The sequence below is a fragment of the Nicotiana tomentosiformis genome, chromosome 4 (genome assembly GCF_000390325.3).
Source record: "Nicotiana tomentosiformis chromosome 4, ASM39032v3, whole genome shotgun sequence".
Taxonomy (NCBI): Eukaryota; Viridiplantae; Streptophyta; class Magnoliopsida; order Solanales; family Solanaceae; genus Nicotiana; species Nicotiana tomentosiformis.
This window is the reverse complement of record NC_090815.1, coordinates 80,625,914-80,643,755: the sequence shown is the minus strand read 5'-3', so window position 1 is coordinate 80,643,755 and position 17,842 is coordinate 80,625,914. Positions and strand designations below refer to the sequence as shown.

Below are 17,842 nucleotides of genomic sequence, written 5' to 3'. Positions count from 1 at the left end.
TAGACTATTGCTAGGAAGACCTTGGATTCACATGGAATGGGAAGTCCCATCTACCCTACACCAGTGGATGAAGTTTGAGTGGGGTTTTCAAGAGATCATAATCCACGGCGAATAGAGCCAATCACCTTATCTAGAACATACAGTTCCATTCATAGAAGGATTAGACGAGATCGCTTTCCATGCAGTTGAGGTCATGCAAACCAAACAAATAGAAGAGACCGAGCAAAATATGGGAATACAGTCACCATACAGATCAAAGATGGCTATGAGAGAAATGATAAAGTATGGATACAAACCAGGGACCAGGTTGGAAGCCCGATCAGACGAGATAACAGAGCCGATTGAGCCGAGTGGGCAGAAAGGTAGAGCCGACATAAAGTATCAGCCTCCGACTGGGAAGAATTATACCGGCAGCTTTGGGAAGAAAGCTTTTGTGCTAGAGCGTTTTTCGGGTACGGGTCATAGCATAACACCAGAGGATGACACAGTCGATGGAATGGGAAGGTTGTTCGTGACCATGATCGAGGAATGCTATGACAAAGTTGATACCAAGACACAGACCATTCGAAATGCCAAACCAGGAGAGGACTTGCAGAATTGGATCGCCAGGCCGTCTTTGGTTCGCCGGGAGTTTTGGTAGTGTGGAATTGTAAAACTTTTGAAAAGAGCGCACGGTAAATTGAGGCTTGAACCGTGTCCGTACCTTTTTTTCATTCGCCTCTTTGGACGCTCAGACGTTCCTCTTTTAAAGAAATGCTTTCTTGAAATTTTTGCAAATTTATTTATCGCTTCATTTATACTTAGTTTTTCTTTTCAGTAATCAAAACGATTAAAACCCGCGTTCCGCCATTATGACATATAATGAAACCCTCGAGCAAAGCGATCTAGATTACAAGGAATACGACGAAAGCATGATGCCAGATAACCTCCCACAAGAGATCGAACAACTAGACAGTCAGAAAAAGCCTAACCTTGAAGAGAAAAAGGTTGTCAACCTGGGAAATGAAGAAGACGTGAAAGAAACCCGAATCAACATCCATCATGAAACAGAGTAGAAAGAAGAATTAGTCGAGCTCCTCAGACGGTACATCGACGTGTTCTCATGGTCATATGACAATATGCCTGGTTTGAGCACTGACATCGTTTTGCACCAATTGCCTACCAATCCTACTAGACCGCCAGTCAAACAAAAACCCAGAAAAATCAAACTAGACTTGAGTTTGAGGATAAAAGATGAAGTAACCAAGCAAATAGGGGCAAACATAGTAAGAGCCACCAACTATCCCACATGGTTGACAAATATCATCTCGGTACCAAAGAAGGATGGGAAGATCAGGTTATGCGTTGATTATCAAGATCTTAACAAGGCAAGCATGAAGGACGATTTCCCTTTACCAAATATTCATATCCTCATCGATAACTGTGCAAAGCATGAGCTGCCGTCATTTGTGGATTGTTTTGCTAGGTACCATCAGATCCTGATGCATTAAGAAGATGCAGAAAAGATGGCGTTCACTATGCCTTGGGGAGTTTACTACTACCGAGTCATGACATTCGTCCTCAAAAATATTGGCGCTACTTACATGAGGGCCATGACAACCCTCTTTCACGATATGATTCACAAAGAGATCGAGGTATATATGGATGACATCATCATCAAGTCTCAAAAGAGTTCAGAATATTTGGATGACCTGAAGAAGTTTTTCAAACACTTGCAGAAGTATAGTTTGAAGTTGAACCCTGCAATATGCGCATTCGGAGTCCCCGCTGGAAAATTGCTAGGATTCATCATAAGTAGAAAAGGGATAGAACCGGATCCTTCAGAGAACAAAGCCATTCAAGAGTTACCACCGCCCAAGAGCAAGAAGGATGTAATAAGTTTCCTTGGTAGGCTGAATTACATGAGTCGTTTCATTGCCCAGTACACAGTAATTTGTGAACCTATCTTCAAGCTGCTGAAGAAGGATGCCGCTACAAAATGAACAGAAGAAAGACTTCAACAAGATTAAGGAGTACTTGTCAAATTCACCAGTGTTGATTCCTCCCGAGCACGGGAAGCCACTGTTGTTATACCTGTCGGTCTTGGATAATGCATTTGGATGTGTATTGGGACAACACGATGAGACCGAAAGAAATGAGCAGGCCATCTATTACTTAAGCAAGAAGTTTACACCATGCGAGGTAAAATACACTCTAATAGAGCGCACTTGTTGTGCCTTGACTTGGATCACCCAAAAATTGAGGCTTTATATGTCAGCATACACCACGCATTTAATATCCCGACTCAACCCACTCAAGTATATCTTTCAGAAGTCGATGCCTACAAGAAAACTAGCCAAATGGCAGATTTTTTTCAGTGAATTTGACATTGTGTATATAATGTAGAAGGCCATCAAAGGACAAGCCTTAGCCGACCACCTTGCAAAGAATCTAGTGGACAAGGATTATGAGTCACACACTACGTACTTCCCAAGCGAAGAAGTGTTGTTCGCCGGAGAAGATATCGTAGAGGCACACCAGGGTGGATAATGTTCTTCGACGGAGCGACGAATTTCAAAGGAGTAGGAATAAAGGAAGTCCTAATTTTGGAATCATCAGCAAAGATAAGGTTCTCTTGCACCAATAACTTGGCCTAGTATGAAGCATGCATCCTCGGGATTAGGATGGCTGTCGACATGAATGTCAAAGAGATTTCGGTCATAGGGGACTCTGATCTATTGATACATCAAGTTCAAGGAGAATGGACTAACAAGAACGGCAAGATCCTTCCATACCTTCATTGTGTAAAGGAGCTATGCAAGAAGTTCAGAAAGATCGAGTTCAAGAATATTCCCAGGATCCAGAACTAGTCTGTCGATGCCCTTGAAACCTTGTCATCCATGATTTAGCATCCAGATAAGAATTACATCGACCCTATCGAGATAGAGATCAGGGATCAACATGCATATTTTTTTCATGTAGACGAAGAACCAGATGGTAAGCCATGGTACTACGACGTCAAAAGGTTCCTTGAATCAAGAGAATATCCAGAGAATGCTACTAATTGTCAGAAGCGAGCACTCAGAAGGCTGTCAAATCACTTTTTCCTCAACGGGGAAGTCCTGTATAAGAGGACCCCAGACTTGGGTCTGTTAAGATGTGTAGATACCACTGAAGCAACCAGATTGCTAGAAGAAATACATGCAGGAACATGGGACCCCATATGAATGGCTTCACTTTGCCAAGAAGATTTTAATAGCCGAATACTTTTGGATGACCATAGAAAGTGATAGTATCCACTATGTGCAGAAGTGTCACTAGTGCCAGATCCACGGGGATTTCATCCGGGTTCTGCCTAATGAGTTGAATATAATGGGTTCGCCTTGGCCGTTTGTCGCTTGGGGCACAGACGTGATTAAACCTATAGAGCCCGCTGCATCAAATAGGCACCATTTTATCTTGCTAGCCATTGACAACTTCATCAAATGGGTCAAAGCTTCTACGTACAAGGCCGCCATAAAGAAACTAGTGGCAGATTTTGTTAGTAACAACATAGTTTGCCGATTTGGGATACCCGAGTCAATCATCACTGACAATGCGACTAACCTCAATAGTGATCTCATGAGGGAAATTTGTGAGATGTTCAGAATTGTCCACCGTAACTCTACCACCTACATACCGCAAATGAATGGAGCAGTTGAAGTTGCCAACAAAAACATCAAAAGGATTCTACGAAAGATAGTGGACAACCATAGGCAATGGCATGAGAAATTATCCTTTGCCTTGCTGGGTTATCAGACCACCATAAGGATATCCACTGGGGAAATGCCATAAATGTTAGTATATGGCACTGAAGCTGTAATGCGTGCAGAGGTCAAGATACTATCTTTAAGAGTCATTCAAGAGGCTAAGTTAGACGATGCAAAATGGATACGGGTCAGGCAAGAGAAACTCATGCTCATTGACGAGAAGGGAATGGGTGCAGTATGCCATGGTCAGTTGTATCAAAATAGGATGAGCAATGTATTCAACAAAAGGGTGAAACCTCGCCAGTTTATACCGGGGCAGTTGGTTTTGAAGAAAATATTCCCTCATCAAGAAGAAGACAAAGGAAAGTTTTCACCAAAGTGGCAGGGTCCTTACGTGGTCCACTGAGTGTTTTCGAGGGAGCTCTGATCTTGGAAGAGATGGACGGAAGAGTCATCACGAAGCCTATCAATTCAGACGCAATCAAGAGATACTACGTTTGAAGACAATAGAGTTAGGTTATGGTTGTAACATAACTACACTCGATCTGACTTCCCACGGAAGGATACGTAGGCAACCCGCGTAGGGTCCAGTTTCTCTCTCTGACCCCTTTCTTTTGTAATCGAAAATCCAAATATCATCTTGTATGTACTCGAAACCATGCCACGACTTGATTTCATTTGGAAGGAATACGTAGGCAATCCTCATCAGATTCAATCATCTTTTATAATTGAACTACGTTCTGGCCTGATTCAATTTGGATATGTAGGTAGTCTGAGTCAGACTCGGTCACTTCATTTTCAATCTAATCATTTTGCATTTATTGTAATCGAACTACATTTTGACCTGATTCCACTTGGATACGTAGTTTGCCTGAGTCAGGCTTGGTCATCTTCATCATATTTTCTTTATCATTACCTATGAACTACGTTCAGACCTGATTTTGTTTCGGATACATAGGCAACCTGAAGGGATTTGGTCATAACCCTAGGAAAACCTTTGTGATGCATCAGTTTTGATTAGGACACAATCATATCAGTAAGAAGCCACATCATTAGAAGCATCGTGGAGGATCTATATCAATAGGATAGAGTCTTCAAGAAACAATGCTCGCATTTGAGGAACTTCTGAAACATGTCATTATCCGAAACGACGACATTTGCCATAAAACAAAAGATTTTTCAAATGTTTTCTAAAGATAACATAATCCACTCCACCTACTGAACTTCATGGTGTAACGTCATCAGGACAGGGGCAAAGCTAGGACTACGGTCGACATAAACCAACAACCCCCTACTAAGAAATTTTCTTTGAATGCAGGGCTAGGGCAATGACGAATCCGCCACTCCCTCATAATTATCACTCCTCTTTCCTTATTCAAATTGTTTCCTTATATAACTAAAAACTAACTCTCAGATCCTTACAGGTATCTCGGAACCAGGCCATTGACGCAGATGAAGTATATTGTATATAGCAAACTGTCTTCTCAACTAAACGGAGCATGTTGTATATAGCAAGCTGCTAGTCCTGTCAACCGGAGCATATTGTATATAGCGAACCATCTGTTCAATCAATCGGAGCACCCTGTACAAAATTCAGCCACCGTCTTCGCCAATTGAAAGCTTTTATATAGCAAATCATTAGCTCAATCGATCGGAGTGCCCTATACAAATCAAGCATCGGCTTCGCCAATCAAAGTCGTGTAAATAGCAAATTGTATGATTCACCAACGAGAGCGATCCACACCGCCACTCCGCCACATCAGAGATCATAATAGATAGATACAAACCTTGTCACCAACGTTCTGCTAATCGACGACCATAATTTAGTTTCGCAGTCAAGAGTACCTCTTGGGAATGCTCCTTATTTCTTTATTGTTATTTCGAACATTTTGACGTTTTGCTCATGTAGCTTACAGGCATGATTACATTTTTTTCAAGTCAGAAACCCCCATCGTGCGGAGATGCTTTACATTTTAGTGCAATCACTCCCATCATGTGGAGATACTTTACATTTCAATGCAACTTCTCCCAGCAAGCGGAGATGCATTCTACATTACAAGTCAACTACCCCCATTGCACGGAGATACTCCCAACACGAGGAGACTTAATGCTCCGACAACTGCGAAACGGTACACAACCTAGCTAACAATTAAGTCAAATTCAAGTATCACATCATCCCAATCCCAAATAAGAGCTAGTCAGCAGCCATGCATCATCATTCCTGCATCATTTACATCACATCTTAACATATTCTGCATTGTAATACATGGGTATGGGTGTATTTCATTTTCTGTAGGAACAAACATTGCAACGTGTAACTCTTTCTAAGCAACAATCCAAGCTACAACGCTATGAGGGACAACAAACTCATAAGCGCACCAAGGATCCGAGCTCAAACTCAAAACGATCAGTAGAACTCTAATTCTTCAAATCTTTCAAATCAATCCATAATTCATAAGTTATCATGAGTATCAAATCTTCCGTCTTGCAGTATCGTCATAATATGATACTGGGGCAGTTCTTACGAGCATAGCCTCCCTAAAATCTTTACTCCAAAACTACATGAGGCATGATCCTCGTTAAGCCCGAGGTATGTAAGCAATTCAAAGTGGGAATTCGGCCCCTACTCCCCAAAAATCCTCCAGGAATCTTCCTTAACTCCTAATTCTACAGCTCATAATCTTCCTTAATACACATGCTATTCCTGCCTAAAATTCGGGACAAAATTGGCCTTGGTTCAATTTGTTTGCCCGAAAACTCTTTTTCGTCTCTAGTCAAAGAGGGGCAGCTGTTGACGGTCAATTTTGACTCTCCCTTTTAAAATTAATTTATTTATACTTAACAATTTACAATGAATATTTTGAAAATATTTGCAAGCAATAATACCTATTTTACAAAATTTAATTAAGTATTAATAGTGTTGAAATTAATAATTTAGTATTATGTAATTACAAATATATCATACTTACTATTTTAAGACTATTTAAATAACTTTTATATAAATCACATAGGCTTTATAAATAATTTAACGAATCACTCCTTAATTTTTTGTAAATTAGACTACTATGTTAATAATTCGAAATTAGTGTCATAATTTAGAAGAAAAGTATTTTACAAATAATTAGTTACAATAATTAGTGGTATATTTGATAATTATAATTTTTACTATATTTTATTGAAAATAATTCAGTTTATTTAAATTAATTTTAAAAAAGGGTTAAAAGGCTATAATTGCAATTGTTTAATTAAACACAAATTTGCCATCCTTTAAATTAAAACTAGCCCAATACATAGGCCCCAATCGCCATCTAACCCAGTCCAAACAACTCCTCCAATCCAAGTTGGCAATCCATGCCACTCGTTGTGAGCCAATAGCAGTGCGCCACGCCACCCATCTCTCACACTCACAAAACAAGCACAAGCTAATTTGGACCGTTAATCCAACTCATCAACAGTCCGTAATTAAACCCGGATTTTCTCTTTTCTTTTAATCCCCACTATAATCTCATATCCACCGTTGAAATACAGAAATCCAATGGTCCCTATATTTTCTCGTAAAAAACCTTTTAAATTTTTTAACACCTGATTTATCAGGGCTGTTGATCAAATGATCAAATGGGCTAGATTGCTCCCCCAATCTTAACCTCAGAAGACCGTCCTAGTTACCCCAAAACCCTAAACATTTGCCTCCTGGACCAACCGACCCTTTCCCTAAATGCTCTTTTCTCCCTCCTCTGCTTCATTTCCCATCAGTCATGAGACCTTGCACAAATTCATGCAAGGTCGATGAAATCAAACCTCAATCAATCCATCTTTTCCCTATGCCGCGAATCCTGTCGATCCATTTCCAATTTCACTGATAGAATTAAAAAATCCCAAATCTGAAAAACCTAGCCAAATAGTGAAACTTCAAAATGTTCAATTCTCTCTTATGCTTCGTCAAATCAGAGCATGCATGGAGTTCTTTCAGAGGTTCATCATGAAGATTCGACACCCAGAGTGAAACGCAGTGACCTTTGGGTTTTAGAGTTTTACTCGATGGGTCTTAGCCTTCAATAGTCAACCTCTCCCATCTTAGATAAAATCCACACTACTTTTCCCCTTTGTCTCTTCGATTTTCACTCGTCTTTGCTTGCATCACCTGATATTCATCACTCTCCACTACCATGGTTTGAATCTGTTGAAACCCTAAGATTTGAAGGCACTATAAATATGAGCCTTAATGGCTCTCACTTAACAGTACCAAACAATCTGAAGAAATTGAATACACAATACAGTAATGTTTAGGATCCTTTCGATTGAGGCAAAGTTCTCACTTAATTTTTGATTCCTCTCTCTCTATTTTCTGGTTCTGAGTTACTCACTGTTTGAGGTCTGACTTTTGGTTTCCTAAATGGCTAAACGAAGCCTTTGTTTGGTTTATTGCTCGGAGAAATATCAGTCCATATCGACCTTTCCTCTCTTTAATTATTTCAAGATTAAAGTCTTGTTTATTCTTGTTGATTATTCTATTTATAATGTGTTAAATTTGGTTATTATGCTTTGATATTATGTGTATGAATTTACTGACCTCTAAAGAAATCTGAAATTAATATAATTGGTCATCCTTGTAAATTTAATGAATGCTCTTCTAAGTTAAGTAAATTTATGTGTTGTTGAATTATCATAGATGACTAAGAACTTCACGTGATCTTTTGAACCTATCCTAACTTCAGATTTTGAGATATTTTTATTAAGGCTTTCATGTTTGCTCTATTGTTCTTGCCTTGATACTCCCTGTTGAATTGGATCATGTAGTTGAATCACTTGTTTTGATAAATCTAGGATTATTGTGATTATGGATACTTAAGGATAATTACAAAGTTTTCATTGTGATTAGAGTATGTCAATTCAAGTTGTCTTCTTTCTTCAAATGTTCTTATGATCCTAAGACTTCCTGAAATACTATTGAGAAGGTCTCCTATTTAGCTCTATGGCTGTATGATCATCTATAAGCTTTGTTGTATGAAAACATGCTCTTAAAATGATTGAACTAAGTGTTAATGACTTTCTAGAATTAGTTTTATGTGCTCTGTCAATCCAGTTTAAACCATGCCCTTAATTGTTCTTAAGAGTTTAGTCTCTACTGGTTTGAACATTATCCTTTGTTATGTCACACTGTTGAAACTAGAATTATGCTAGTACTAATATACTTAACCTATTCAACTAGATTAGTTGTCCTATTATCACAATCATGCCTACCTAACATGAAGGATCATTACTTTGAAACTCCTGCAATTAGCCTTTTAAGTTATTTCTATGTTACTTGAGACTCTGTCATGTCTTATAATCTTGGAATCTATACTTCATACAATGTGTTTGGATGCCCTTTCTCAGAAATTCTGCATTCACCTTTGCCCGAATGGAAATCCTTCCTGCTTGTGCTCTCACATATGTTAGAACGGTGTTACTTCATAAAGAAGAGAGCTACATTTTGCTACTAACCACATAGCAATAGGGATATAAGTCAAACTGTGACCACTAAAGGGTTAAAAGAAACTCTTGATGTTCATGTGCCTTGTTTGAAATGTTGCTCTGTTGTCTTTGCAAGTATCTTAGCTTCCAAAATTTTAGCATAAACTTTCACTATCTAGAATCAATCAGGAAGGCCCTGCCACTCTAATTCCATGTTTGTCACTTAGCCTTGTTGTGATATAGTAGTATTAGTCAAAGTATAACCAGTGAATGTCACCTATTAGGAGTTCGGAATTCATTTTTGCTTTAAAGAAAACTGTTGCTTGTATATCATGTCTGTCACTAGTCCTCGGGCCATTGAAACTTACTAAATTCACTTAAGCTCATTTACAGACATAGAAAAAACCCTTTGAGTGTTCATCTACCCTGTTTGGTATGGAACCACATGCTTAACCCTTAACTGACCAAGATAGGATGAGGAATTCGTTAAAGATCACTTGCCCATGCATCTTCCTCTCTTTGTATTTCTTAAGAGCTTTGAAATGAATTGTTAACACTCATACTTAGAAAGAAGTGGAGAATCAATTTGTCTAAAGACTTCTATTAAGCATGTATGATTAAGTACAGGATTATAGGTAATGATATTCCATAAACATGAGCTTTCTAATTGGATTATTATGTGCAACACATCTTACACCTCTTACACTTATCAATTCTGAGACCTTATAGTCATGTGCTATTGTTCTATCACTGTTCATTGACATTTATAAGTGATCCTGTTTGAGTGCACTTAAGCTTGGTAAGAGTCTATGATAATGTTATATATTTGTGTGCAAGACATGGGATGTCTATTGGTGCCTTGATGATCTTGATGTTATTAAAACCTATCTCTCATTATGTATAAACACCAATGTAGTATTGGAGTTTATAGTGAGCACGTAATTAGTACTTAAACCTGTAGGGAAGAGTAAGTGTGAGTAGTTAGGGATATTTGAGAGTAGAATTTAGTTCTTGGTTGAGATACTCTTCCAGACACAAGCACTTCCTTGAGCCTTGAGACCCTTGGGAACTTTGAAGTGCTAGGGATCCAAAGAGTACCTTGGCCATGAATGAAATTCTACCCTTCGCCTCTAGTCTATTAACATTTATTAATCCCTTTAGGTTTAGTGTTCAATGGAGAACAAAGGATTTCATTGTAAATTGCTTACTATATGTGATCTTATACTAATCCTACATCCTTAGTTACTATCGATCATTGTAATTTATCTTGGGCCTACACTAGTTTTTTATTCATGCGTAATTATGTACATTGAATAGCATATCTAATAACTTTTTTTTTCTTTCTTGAACATGTATTACAATTGGGTCTGCATATCTAAGTCGTTGATGTCCATCTTCATCATCTGTTGGGCCTATTTTCCTTCAGGCCCAAACCAGAGTCCACTCCTTCTTCTCTACGGCTTCATTTAAGTTTACTAGTGCTTTACACATGTATATAATACTCACAATATTTGATTGAATTCTTTTACTTTATATCTTTGAATCATGTGAATAATCTAGGCAAGCCCTAAAAGACACAGGATTTAAAGAAGTGTTAGACTTAGTAGTAAGTAATTGTAATTCGTTAATCATTTATACTATGCATCTCTTAATATTTACTAATAATTTTATGAAGTCTTTTGAAACCAAAACAGCCTTGCAAAGGATGACAGTCTCCTCTTTCAAAAACCAGAAACAGAATCTGAAAATTGGTCTTCTAAAATTGAGCTTTTCTACAAAAATCAAACAACTGATGATGCCCACCCAAAGGGCTTCTAAGGATTTCTTCAAAGCTAAAATATGAGATTTGAAAACCAAGGTATAGTATATTTTAGACCCACTCCTTTACAACGCCCTTACTTTATTAGAGTTATAAATAGCCACATCATTTAAAGACAAATTATTTTATAACTTAGCCACATCTCACAAGGTTTTATAAACACAAACAGTATATACAAACTTCAAAACTCTTTCAATCATATATATGCAAACATCTTCTTAAAAGCTTTTATAAACTTATATCCATTTTAAAACTACATATCCTCTTTTCAAGTAATAAGTTCTAAACTAGATATACAATATGCCATACCCCTATCTAATTAAGTAGAGTATAGACAACTAATCCATTACACTTAGTCTAAGTTTTATGGAGCTACCTCGGGTAGATTTTAAGGGGTACCTAACACCTTTCCCTTAAAAATAAGAACTCTTACCCAAAACTCTCACTGATTACCAGGCTAATAGAGAAATAATCATAGTACTTAGGCGACTCTCTTTTATCATCAACAGAGAAACCTCTAGTTGAACCTTATTTTGACTCGTGTAAAATAGGGTGCAACAGGTGGCACACCGCAACGATATCATGTGTAGATTGGGTTGTACGCCGCTATAGTGATATGTTGAGTACGGTTTCGTATACTTTTTTTATGTGCCTTGTTTCTCTTCTCTGAGATAGGTTCATAGCATCTGTTTGGTCATTTTATTCATTACGTGGGCTGGATAGTTCTTTACCCGAGTTCGTTTTCCTTAGTTGGTCATATTCAAGTTGTGGCTTATTGACGCATTACGTCGTCGTATGACATTTTAGGTGGTTTGATGTGACTTGTTGATCGAGCAACCTATACTGGGTGAGACGAGAGTATTGGACATAAAATCAGTGCAATCAGACATATATAATGTATATTAGAGGAAAAAAATATCACTATCCAGTTCGGGATGAGGCAATCATTCTTTCTAAGTGGAGAGACTCCATGAGTTGTTGATTTGGCAGGTGGTTATGAGTTTATACGCATCTATTTATTTGTTATAGTATCGCGAGCGGCAGAGAAAGACTTATATGTCTTATGAGGTATATTACGGGCATCAGATTCGTTAATTTGTAGATGTTGTGCTTGGAGGAGGTTACTATGGGCAAATGAGTTATGTAGTGCATTGTGTGATTTCAGCATGGGTGCATGATCATGTTTTGGTTTAGCGAATTGAGGTTGATACGGTGTTCGTATGTTAGAATCTGACCTGGTAGAAAATTCCGGATGTTAGAATTTGGTTCTAAGGCTTGTAGGTAAATGTAGCAGGGAGGATCTTCAGTTTGGATTAAGCTAATGTGCTCATGTAGGTTGTGGAGGAACGAGCAATGCACGAGGCATTAAACAGTGATTTTGGGCAACTCATTAACGGTTCTTGGCACGTTCGAGGACGAACCTATGTATAAGTAGGGGAGAATGTAACGACCCGACAGGTCATTTTGAGTTATAGTGTGTTATTTGGCGGTTTGAGGCCTTAAGTAGCTTCAGTTCATGTACTATGACTTGTGTTGTTGGTTTTGATTTTCGAAGAGTTTGGAGTTGATTTGGAAGAATAATTCTCAATTCAGAAGTTTTAAGTTGGAAGAGTTGGCCAAGGTTTGACTGTTGAGTAAACGACCTCGGAATTAGGATTTGAATGTTCCAATAGGTTCGAATTATGATTTTGCACTTGGGCATATGTTCGGGTGAGTATCGGATGGTCCGGGGAGCATTTCGGTGCTTATTGTGGAAAGTTGGCATTTTGAAAATTTTAGACTTTCCTAAGTTTGATTTGAAGTGGACTTTGGCGTAATCGATGTCCGTTTGGAATTACGAGCCTTGGAATAGGTTCGCATTGTGATTTATGACTCGTACGTAAAGTTTGGCGTCGTTCATGAATGTTTAAGTATAATTCGAATGCGTTCGGAGAAGCTTGAATGTTTGAAAGATAAGAGAAGGATTTTGGTCGTCAATTTGGGATTTTGATGTTATTCATGGCATTTTGAGCCTTTGGATAAGATTGAGTAAGGTATTGAGAATTTTTGGTGTGATTGGACAGGGTCCCATGGGCCTTGGGTGTGTTTCGGGGTGGTTTCGGACCAAGTTGGAGTGTTTTGCTACTGTTGGTTGCTGGTTATGTTTTTGTTCTTCGCGAACGCGGATGGCAGCTCGCGTTCACGAAGAAGGATTTGAGATGTAGATGGTTTGCTCTTCGCGTTCGCGGTAATGGTGTCACGTTCGCATTGGTTTGGGCAGCAGTTATCCACATTCGCGATACCAGGTCCGCGTTTGTGATATAGAAGCTGGGCCTGGGGTCTTGGCTTTAGCATTCATAGAGGCGTGGCCGCATTCGCGATCAGGCAACCTGGTGAAATTTCGCGTTCACGAGCCTTATCTCACGTTCACGTAGATGATTTTTGGAGCTGAAGTTTTGTATGCTTCGCGAATGCGAGGCACGTGCCGTATTCACGAAGAAGGTCGCCTAGGCAGTGTATAAAAGTTTCAAATCGGGTTTTGGCTCATTTCATCTCATTTTTCTCATTGGAGCCGACCTTGGGGTGATTTTGGAGTGCCATTTTCATCATGTATCATATGGTAAGTGATTCCTACCCATTGTGAATTAAATACATAAATGATACATGGTTTTGAACATGAAAATTGTTAGAAATTGTGGGATTTTAGAAGAAAACCTAAAAATGGTAATTTTGGATTTTGAGCACGAAATTGGACATAGAAATAGGAATAAATTATATATTTGAGTTCGTGGTGTTATTGGTAATGATTATCTTTGAAAATTTTTGAAATCGGGGAACGTGGGCCCAGGGGGTTGACTTTGTTGACTTTTTGAGCGGAGTTAGAAATTATTATAAATTATTAAATTATGAGTATTGGAGTATATTTTTATTGATTCGCAAATTGTCTGACTAGTTTCGGATTGATGGGCATTGGTTTGAGGTGTTAGAGGGGCGTTGGAGTCGGTTATGAAATTTCAGAGCAAGGTAAGTCTCCTGTCTAACCTTGTGAGGGAAAATTACCCCGTAGGTGTTATATTTGTTATGTGCAAATGTTATGGGGGATACACATGTATGAGGTGATGAGTATCCATGCATATGCTAGAATTCCTGATTATGTCCGGGTAGACTTAAACTCATGCCATGCTGTAATTGTGCTATTTGAGTTATTCTTGCATGTTTAAAAGATGAAATTCACATTATGACCCGAGACTAGACTCGCATAGAGTAATGGACACACTATTTTAGATACTTGATGAGCTACTTGATTAGCCGCATAAATTGTACTTCCCTTATGGATTTCTCCAGCATTGTGCGTATTCATCGGAAGGTTTTCTTGAATTTATAACTCACACGTATATTTGTGGGTAGGATCAAGGACCCATAAAAGCTTTCATGTTCTAATGGGATCGAGATGAACGCCTCATCAGTACTCTTATAGGATCGGGTCGTTCGCCTCGGTAGTATGGTATAACACACTCTTATGGGATCGTGCATATTAATTGATAAGAAATCAGTGTACCCCGCGAGTTTTCCCTGGCCAGAGACGTGATATGTTGTCCGGTGTTGACCATTATATATTTCACTTGATGTAGAATTTGATATTTGAGGATTTTGTGGTTATTGTTCAGTTGGGGATCGTATTAGGTACCTATACCTGTTTTACTTTTTACTTACCATGTTTCATACCTGTTTATTTTATTTCTTTGGATTTATTGGACCACTAGTAAGTGTCAATGTTGACCCCTTGTCACTACTTCTCCGGAGTTAGGCTAGCTACTTACTGGGTACGTATTGATTTACGTACTCATGCTACACTTCTACACTGATTGTGTAGGTATATACGGTGGTCATTTCGTGCGTAGGCATAGCTGCTGAGGGGATTTTATGGTGAGCTATATTCCATGCCACGATTCGGAGCACACAGAGTCTCTATCATTATTATTTACTTTATCGTATCTACCTTGTATTCCAGACAGATGTTGTATTATATTGTACTTCCTAGTAGATGCTCATGCACTTGTGACACCGAGTTTTGGGATGTTCTAGAATTTATTTGTAGTTTTGTTTAATACTAACACACTTCCGTTTCATGTTTTATCTAAATTGTATGTATCCATGACTTTTGATGCATAAATTTCTTTATCTCATAAAAATTTAAAATTTCGAAAGAAATAAAATGAATAATTGACGTGATAGTTCACTGTTGGCTTGCCTAACACCGACGTTGGGCGCCATCACAGCCTATAGCGGATTTTGGGTCGTGACATTACAGGATGTTTGCAGGGGGGTTCTCTACTCTTGCCTCTCCATTGACGAAATTGATGCAGAAAGCAGTTAAGTTCCAATGGTCAGATACTTATGCACGAGTTGAAGTCAAGATTGACTACTACACCGGTGTTGACCTTACCGGAAGGGACGTATGGGTTTGTGGTATATTGTGATGCTTCAAGGATCGAACATGGGTGTGTATTGATGTAACATGACAAGGTGATCTCATATGCTTCTAGGCAACTCAAGAATCATGAGAAGAACTATCCAACACATGACTTAGAGCTTGCGGCTGTGGTATTTGCATTGAAGATTTGGCATCATTATTTGTATGGGGTCTATATGGACATATTCACGGACCATAAGGGTCTTCAATATATTTTCAAGCAGAAGGAATTGAATTTGAGGCAAAAGAGATGACATGAGTTACTCGAGGACTACGACATCGATATTTTATATTATCCAGGGAAGGCTAATGTTGTAGGGGATGCTCTTTGCCGGAAATCTATAGGTAGCTTGGCTCACTTGGAGGAATATCAAAGGCCATTGGCTGAGGAAGTTCACTGGTTGGCTAGTTTGGGAGTTTGTCTTGCTAACTCTAGTGAAGGTGGGGTGATTGTGCAAAATAGGGCCCAATCATCACTTGTAGTAGAGGTCAAGGAGAAACAATATGATGATCCGTTGTTGGTGAAATTGAATGAGGGGATTCATAAACACAAAATCATGTCTTTTTCTCTTGGCTCGAATGATGGTACACTAAGGTAGCAAGGGCGATTATGTGTTCCAAATATGAATGGTCTCAGGGAAAGAATCATGACCGAAGCTCACAATTCCAAGTATTCCGTGCACCCTGGTTGTAAACAAATGTACCATGATCTCAATGAGGTCTACTGGTGGATTGACATGAAGAGGGATGTAGCAGAATTTGTGGCAAGATGTCCAAACTATCAGCAAGTGAAGGCTGAATACCAAAGGTCCGGTGGGTTGGCACAGAATATAGAGATTCCAATTTGAAAGTGGGAGATGATCAATATTTACTTTGTTGTAGGTCTACCTCGCACGTCTTATAAGTTTGACTCGATTTGGGTGATTGTGGATCGACTCATGAAATCAGCACACTTCTTGCATGTTAAGTCTATCGACACAGCAGAACAGTATGAGCGGTTGTATATCAAGGAAATAGTCAGGTTGCATGGCACTCCAGTCTCTATCATCTCAGATCAAGGGGCACATTTCATAGCTAATTTTTGAAAGAAATTTCAACAACGTTTGGGTACTCAGGTGAATCTTAGTACAGCCTTCCATCCACAGACCGACGGGCAAGCAGAGCGGTCTATTCAGACACTTGAAGATATTTTGCGTGCTTATGTTTTTGACTTCAAGGGTAGCTGGGATGATCATTTGCCGCTCATAGAATTCACCTACAACAACATTTATCACGCTAGCATTCAGATGGCACCGTTCGAAGCTTTATATAGTAGGCGGTGTAGATCTCCTACTAGTTGGTTCGAACTTGGTAAAGAAGAATTGATAGGGCCAAACCTCGTGCATCAGGCTATGGAAAATGTCCATATCATTAAGTAACGACTGAAGACTACTCAGAGTCGCCAGAAGTCCTATTCGGATCTGCCTCGCAGAGATTTAGAGTTCAAAGAGGATGATTGAGTGTTCTTGAAGGTTTCCCCTATGAAGGGTATAATGCGATTTGGGAAGAAAGGAAAATTGAGTCCCAGGTATATCGGACCATACAGAATCATTCAAAGGATTGGTCAAGTGGCCTATAGGGTCGAGCTACCTCCAGAGATGTCCTTAGTACACCCGGTGTTTCATGTGTCCATGTTAAAGAAGGTGGTTGGAGACCCGTCGCTCATTATCCCGGTAGAGACCATTGAGGTTAATGAAAGAATTGACTTATGAGGAGATTCCAGTTCCCATTCTTGATAGGCAAGTCTGAAAGTTGAGGAATAAGGAGATTGCCTCCATGAAAGTAATTTGGCGAAGCCAACAAATTGAAGAGGCCACTTGGGAGGCCGAGGAAGATATGAAGAAGAAATACACTCACTTGTTTGTGTAACCATATTGTTATATTTTAAAGGAATGTTAGGAGTTTACTTTCTATAAGTTGTGTTCCATCATGTACAGTTTATGTAGAAAGGCCTTTTTTGGAAATATAATGCATATGATGTAATGGTTGATATTGTTTTCATGTTGTGATACATTGTTGGGATATGAATGTGTTGCTATGATTGGTTTCTGGGGCTCTCTGACATGTGGGTAGGTCCAATTACAGGGGAAACTCTGCCAAAACTTTTAGAAATTTTGGGAGTTAGCCAAATTTTGGGGTGGGGATGTGTGAGAGAAGAGATGAGTTATGTCTCTTGACCAACTCCAGGTCCAATAGAAGTAAGCAATACGGCCAATCCAACAGCAATAACGGAAGCGTTTGGATATTTTAGACGGACTCTATTCCTCATTCAAGGATGAATGATCCTAAGCGGGAGAGGCCGTAAGTCCCAGTAAAATTTTGCCAATGAATTCGAGGTTTTATGGTGCC

The 17,842-nt window shown here is 39.0% G+C and overlaps 3 protein-coding genes across 3 annotated transcripts; all 3 read left to right on the top strand.

Annotated features, from left to right (window-relative positions):
• Nucleotides 1-2,663: 2,663 nt before the first annotated feature.
• LOC138910016 (uncharacterized) lies at nucleotides 2,664-3,206 on the top strand. The gene is made up of 2 exons (XM_070201233.1): nucleotides 2,664-2,783; nucleotides 2,889-3,206. The coding sequence occupies exons 1-2, from the start codon at nucleotides 2,664-2,666 to the stop codon at nucleotides 3,204-3,206; spliced, it is 438 nt and encodes a 145-aa protein (XP_070057334.1).
• Nucleotides 3,207-3,813: 607 nt separating this feature from the next.
• Nucleotides 3,814-4,134, top strand: LOC138910014 (uncharacterized). Its single transcript, XM_070201232.1, has one exon. It carries the CDS (start codon nucleotides 3,814-3,816, stop codon nucleotides 4,132-4,134), a length of 321 nt encoding a protein of 106 aa, XP_070057333.1.
• An 11,159-nt stretch (nucleotides 4,135-15,293) lies between these two features.
• LOC138910013 (uncharacterized) lies at nucleotides 15,294-16,302 on the top strand. The gene is made up of 3 exons (XM_070201231.1): nucleotides 15,294-15,450; nucleotides 15,755-16,049; nucleotides 16,092-16,302. Exons 1-3 carry the CDS (start codon nucleotides 15,294-15,296, stop codon nucleotides 16,300-16,302), a joined length of 663 nt encoding a protein of 220 aa, XP_070057332.1.
• Nucleotides 16,303-17,842: the final 1,540 nt, after the last annotated feature.

Coding starts and splice junctions, on each gene's coding strand:
- LOC138910016 (XM_070201233.1), top strand. CDS start 2,664: ATGGCTGTCGACATGAATGTCAAAGAGATTTCGGTCATAGGGGACTCT. Junction 2,784..2,888: donor TCCTTCCATACCTTCATTGT/GTAAAGGAGCTA, acceptor TCCATGATTTAG/CATCCAGATAAGAATTACAT.
- LOC138910014 (XM_070201232.1), top strand. CDS start 3,814: ATGTTAGTATATGGCACTGAAGCTGTAATGCGTGCAGAGGTCAAGATA.
- LOC138910013 (XM_070201231.1), top strand. CDS start 15,294: ATGTTTGCAGGGGGGTTCTCTACTCTTGCCTCTCCATTGACGAAATTG. Junction 15,451..15,754: donor AAGGGACGTATGGGTTTGTG/GTATATTGTGAT, acceptor TATATTATCCAG/GGAAGGCTAATGTTGTAGGG. Junction 16,050..16,091: donor TCGAATGATGGTACACTAAG/GTAGCAAGGGCG, acceptor GAATGGTCTCAG/GGAAAGAATCATGACCGAAG.